Genomic DNA, 5,656 nt, shown 5'->3' with positions numbered 1-5,656 from the left:
TCAAACTTATACTTAACCTATCACTTAACAAGATTAAAATGCTTTTGCTACCTTCCAGTGTTGTTGTCCTGTTTGAGAATCTCTTCATGTATCTGGTCTGATGCTCTCATGACTAATTGGCTGAAACTCAGCCAAAGGGAGATTGATATAAAGCCTTAGTGTGGAGCAGCAGCACTCTTCTTCTTCCCCACTCTGGACTTTCACTTCCCCTCACCGCCAACCAACAGATCCATATCCAGAGGGCATAGGTTGCTGAAGCGGGACGGCTTGCATAGATTCCCTGTGTCATTTCTGTGTGGCTCAAAATGCCTCATCAACTGGCGAATTCAATCATGAACCTTCTCTCATGATACAAGACCTCAGCAGGAGCTCTTAGAAGTTCTTACCACTGTAGCTGAATGACAGTGTAGTCGATCGGCAGCATGTTAAAAATGTACAGATATCAATATAAAGCACATAGCTGAAATTACAGTACAACAAAATGTGTTTCCATGAATGCTCATTTTGTTATTTTCATTTAGCAAGAAGAGAGTTACTCATTTAATCACATCTGACTCTTCCTCCCAGCCAGACATCCTGATTTGGCCTTCTGACAAATTATTGAAGCCAAGCATAGAAAACAGGAAATTCCCTCGAATAGTTGTGATGTCACAAAGCTGTGGTTATCCAGTCAAATGAGGAAATAGAAGGAGAGTTTAAAGGTTTGCCTTTATTTAAAAAAAATCATTCGACAACTTCAATCCCGCTTAGGATGGAGATATCTTTAACAATAGACTTTGATTTCTCCCATTCATAGCAGAAAGTATTGTTTTGTTTGTTTTTGATTGACATCCAAACATATACAACAGTAGGCTAAACCTGCATACCCATACATCTAAATATGGGAATCAAATCTTTTTAAAACCTAAGTTGTGGTGTTATTTCCTTTAGTTGACCACAAAGTTTGAACCCAAACTGTGTTTCTATTCATTACATCAGAAGAGTTTGTGTGTGAGCCTGCCTGGCTCATTTCCTTCCTTCAAACACGACTTGAGTTCAGGGAAATGACTCCTGTGTGCACGCCTCCTTAAAATGAAACGGACAGTGCACACAGCAGTCTGCTTGCTTCAAAATGAAGGACTTACTTATACTGCTCATGCTGCTCAATTCCCAAACTGCCGAGGTAGGCTGTCTGTCTGTCTGTCTGTCTGTCTGTCTGTCTGTGTGATCTAGTCTAATCTACGCTAATCTAATAATGAATAGAAAATAGAAACCCAATATTTTTCTCCAAAATGTCTCACAAGTGCATGCTCATTGTCATCTCAAATGCTTCCTTCAAACTAAATATTCAACAACAAGAAAAACAAAATAGAAACTATTTAACCCAATTTGGCACGGAGTTATCAGAATGAGTTCCTGAAAGTCTCTTCTTGGTTCCTTGTAGTCATGCTGTAGCTTTGCACAGTTGGAGTGATAAACCTGTCTAACTATTTGTGGAATCTTACATAGTTTAATAGTGAAACTCCTAATCTTGTAATTATAGGGTGTGTGTGTGTGTGTGTGTGTGTGTGTGTGTGTGTGTGTGTGTGTGTGTGTGTGTGTGTGTGTGTGTATATAGTTATGTTTGGCATATAGCCGGGTGTTAGAGGAGGAAACCAGCTGTTCTGTTGCAGTGAATGTTCATGATTTGTAGCATCTACCTTCACAAACTTGCACCTTTACCATTGCACTCTGCTGTCAGCGATCAGACCACTGCGAGATTCTGACCTCAGAGTTGAGGGCTTCACCTTGGCTGCCTGAGTTGCTGCCTCAGTTTCCTGTTACAGGAGGGAAAAACACACTGCTGTTGTCAGCATTATGTAACTTTTGCTTGTCATTGGAGGGCACTGTGGAAAATTCTCACCAAGGCAGTGTCAGTTCTTACACGCCCCGATGACGCATGTGTGAAGAAATCCATCAAAAACGTGCAATTCTGTTTCAGTTTGTGTGTGTGTGAGAGCGTGTGACAGAGCTGTACATACATTTCCTTATAAGTTTAAATGTATGTTAAATGCATATAATCACATGCTCATTGTTGTGATACTGTTACTGTGTTACTGTCAATAAGAATACATGATGAATGAAATACTGCATACCGTATACCCGTGTATTTCAACAGTTTGCAGGAGAAAATTATTTTTGTCTCATCTCTTGATCTGATCTGAAGCAGATAAGTGGCTCATACTGTATTGTGCTGTGCTGTACTGTAGGTTTGCCTTCTGCCATACCATGCAAACTCAAATGAACAATGTAACAACCCAGACACAGAGTATGTGCCATCTGGGTCTGAACTGTGCTGCAGGAGGTGCCCCCCTGGTAAGTGTTAAAACGTGAATACAGCAAGACGTTGATTCTATTTCCTCTTCCTGTTTACTGCTGAAAAGCCTTATTTACTGACACTACAGTCTTTGATGTTATATGTGGTCATTATTTTGGTAAGAGAGACATCTGCCTTTTATTGAATCCTCTGCAGAATTCAACTCAGTGCATTTTTAGTGAATACATGTGGATTGATGTGCATTTTGTACGATGACAGGTAAGCGTCTGAAAGAGCCGTGCTCTGAAACTGCTGACACTGAGTGTGAACAATGTCAGCCAGGCCAATATATGGAGGGTTGGAACTACTCTCCCAACTGCTTCTCCTGTCCAAGATGCAAAATACGTGAGTGGCTGAATTGAAGCCGTAAATCTTGTTCTTTTTGCTTTTCTTTCCTTTGTCGAGAACGTTTTTTTGGTCTTGTGACGCATTTCTTTCTATCTATATTCAGACAAAGGTCTGCAGAATGAGCAGACCTGCACCTCTACCATGAGGTCCACATGTGTGTGCCTACCTGAAAGGTACTGCATCATGGGATTTGCTGACCCGTATTGTGAAGAATGTAGGAAATACACACAATGCAAAGCTGGTCATGGAGTCTCAGTGCCAGGTACAGTGCCCGCTGTTTGGAAAGCTTAAACTGACCTTTTTCTACTAGGATTTGTGCCGGCATAAAGCATGTTTAAATCAAATAACTTTTTACATACAGCCATTATCCAAATGCCAAATACAAAGCTATTAATCCAATCCTAGTAGATATCATGACGGTGAAATGAAATGTGATCTGTGATAGTAAAGGGTAAATAAATTGCAATCTGCTGGGCTTTGGTTGTCAGGGGGAGCAAACTCAAATGTGAGGTGTGCACAATGCCCCCATGGGACCTTCTCCAGTACGTCCTCCTCCACAGAGTCCTGTCGGCCACACTCAGAGTGAGTGAAGCACATCACATCCATGTCCAGGTTATACGGAGGCTTTCGGTTGCCTGACTTGTCTCTCTCTCTCTCTTTCTCTCTAGCTGCGGTGGGCGAGCTGTGGTTAGGCAGGGCAACACCACCTCAGACACTGTGTGCGAGCCTCCGGCTACCATCCTGCGTCCGTCTGTGCCGAGTGCGACTTCACCTGGCTCTGTGTACGAAGCCAGAAGTTCATTGACGAGCACAGCTTCAGTGAACTCAAGCTTCTTGCTGTCCGTCAATTCAGCTATTTCAGTAGCAACGCTTGAAGACTTAACAAAAACACAACCGCCGATCATTGAGACGAACCTGGGTAAGGTTACTGAATCAACATAACAATGAGGCTGTGAGGTCTAATCAGCGTGTTAATAATTATTCTTTATCCCTTTCACCCTGTGTGTTTTGTGTGTATATGTGTGTGTTTACCTGTCCAACAGTTGCAGTCGTGACCTCTGTTGCTTGTCTTATTTTGATTCTTGCTGTAATTTTGATGGTCGTATGTCCAACAGTTCGGAGGAGAGGTAACTGTCTAACTATCTCAACTATCTTACCCATATTTATCCAACTTTTCAATATTCAATATCATAATTATCGGTTTAATATTTTTTTGGTGTATTCATTGATTCTGCATCTTTCTTACACAGACGAAGAGCTAAAAACTCCTAAAACTGATGCAAATGGAAATTGTGATAGCAGTGATAAAGTGAGTTCACCCATATTTGAATGTAGCTGTGAATTGACAAAATACACCAAAATAACCTTTCCATTTCTCTCTACTACAGGTCGATCCGACTTATTTAACAGACACTCAGCTCACTTCATTCACCGTAACTTCACCAGAGCAACACTGTCTGCTTGAAACACGGAATACCTGCAGTAACCCCAGGAACAATAGTGAAAATTTAATCAGAGCAGGAATCCGCAGCAGCCTGGGGTTGGAGTCCATCGGCCCTCTGCAATCCACTATAGCCCTGCACGATCCTGACACTGCTCTTTCAGAACCCATGCCCTTACGTTCCATCAATGAGCCTGTGAGCCCCCAGTCCATCATTCCCCCGCAGTCCTCCTCTCAGCCCACCACCCCACAGCTCATCAGCCCCGTGGCCAGCAATCCCCATTTCGACGTTAAAATCACTTTCAATATAGGAAACGGGGCTTATGGGACACCAGCAGTCTTGTGCAAAGACGATAGCCTCCCCCTATCAATGGAAGAGGGGTGCTTCAGCGTACCACAGCAGGAAGATGGCAAGCAATCACTGGTGGCAGTGCAGGAGAGTGACGGTTTAAAGCAATGACCTGTAAAAGTGCTCTATAGAATATGAACTTTATATCTGTGATGATGTTGTGAGGGTTTGTGATGGTTTTGGTTAAGATAAGAGATCCAGATCAAACCATTACATCCCTTGCAGTACAGAGAAGGCATGAAACTGCACAGGTCATTGTCATATATCACATATCGCAAAAGTATTGAAAAATATTGTGATGAATAAATGATTTTTTGGCCCGGAATATAACTGACCAAAAAAAAAAAAAACACGTAATGTTCCAAAGACCAAAGATCGAAGACATAAACTGCCAAAGTGGTTTATACTGTCTGTTTATGCTGTAAATAATATTGTATTTTAGTTATAAATTAAAAGAGGATTGAGGTTTTGACCTGTTGTCTGTCATCTTAACAACACTGGAACACTAAATTCAAGAAAAACTCAATTACACCCACAGTATTCACATATAATAGACTCAAATATATTTATATAAAGAGGAAGAGTGATGTGTTTCCACATGTAAAACATCAACACGATCACTGGTCACCATCTTAAAGCATGTTTCCTGTTTACAATCCTCAAATAGCTTTTGCAACGAAATAATAATGCTTTTATTGCCTTTATGAAGACCTGCAGCGCGTTGTTTAAAACATTCCTGCCACCTACTGGCTGAACGTGGGTAGTGTGGCCGATGACCGCCTCTATGGCTTTTGCTAATTGAAAACGTGTCGAGGAGGGACAGTCTGATATCATGTGGATTCATACATTTATTCTTAATGTTAATCATTTCTACTTGTGATGAAGTTGTCGTTATTTGTTACACGTTGCAATGCATCGCCAAGGAGCAAACCGGGGAAGAAAGGTGGGGGTAAGAGGAAGTCTGACTCACTGTGTCATACACAGGGGGAGCTGTCATTTATATTCTAAATACTTTCCAGCTCTTCATCACTCACAAACCATTTGAGGCACTTTATCAACGAAGTACAAATGGTTTTCTATTGTAGTCATTTACGACTCAACTACGCCACGCTTTGGAATATATGTAAATATTAATTTTCCATCGCACCCCTCCCTTTTTACCGGTACACTTGGTTTCGTCTGT

At 41.5% G+C, this 5,656-nt stretch overlaps 1 protein-coding gene across 1 annotated transcript; it reads left to right on the top strand.

Moving 5' to 3' along the window:
- The first annotated feature begins 922 nt into the window (after positions 1 to 922).
- Positions 923 to 4,945, top strand: tnfrsf1b (tumor necrosis factor receptor superfamily, member 1B). The gene is made up of 9 exons (XM_076141462.1): positions 923 to 1,162; positions 2,229 to 2,334; positions 2,555 to 2,680; positions 2,787 to 2,945; positions 3,172 to 3,265; positions 3,352 to 3,602; positions 3,727 to 3,810; positions 3,934 to 3,992; positions 4,072 to 4,945. The coding sequence occupies exons 1-9, from the start codon at positions 1,112 to 1,114 to the stop codon at positions 4,582 to 4,584; spliced, it is 1,443 nt and encodes a 480-aa protein (XP_075997577.1). The 5' UTR covers positions 923 to 1,111; the 3' UTR covers positions 4,585 to 4,945.
- Positions 4,946 to 5,656: the final 711 nt, after the last annotated feature.

Source organism: Genypterus blacodes, unplaced genomic scaffold, assembly GCF_046128005.1.
Source record: "Genypterus blacodes isolate CSIRO-AG114 ecotype Tasmania unplaced genomic scaffold, CSIRO-AGI_Gbla_v1 ptg000017l_1, whole genome shotgun sequence".
In the NCBI taxonomy this organism is placed as follows: domain Eukaryota; kingdom Metazoa; phylum Chordata; class Actinopteri; order Ophidiiformes; family Ophidiidae; genus Genypterus; species Genypterus blacodes.
Note: the sequence above shows the minus strand (reverse complement) of the source record. Positions and strands in the feature narration are given on the sequence as shown.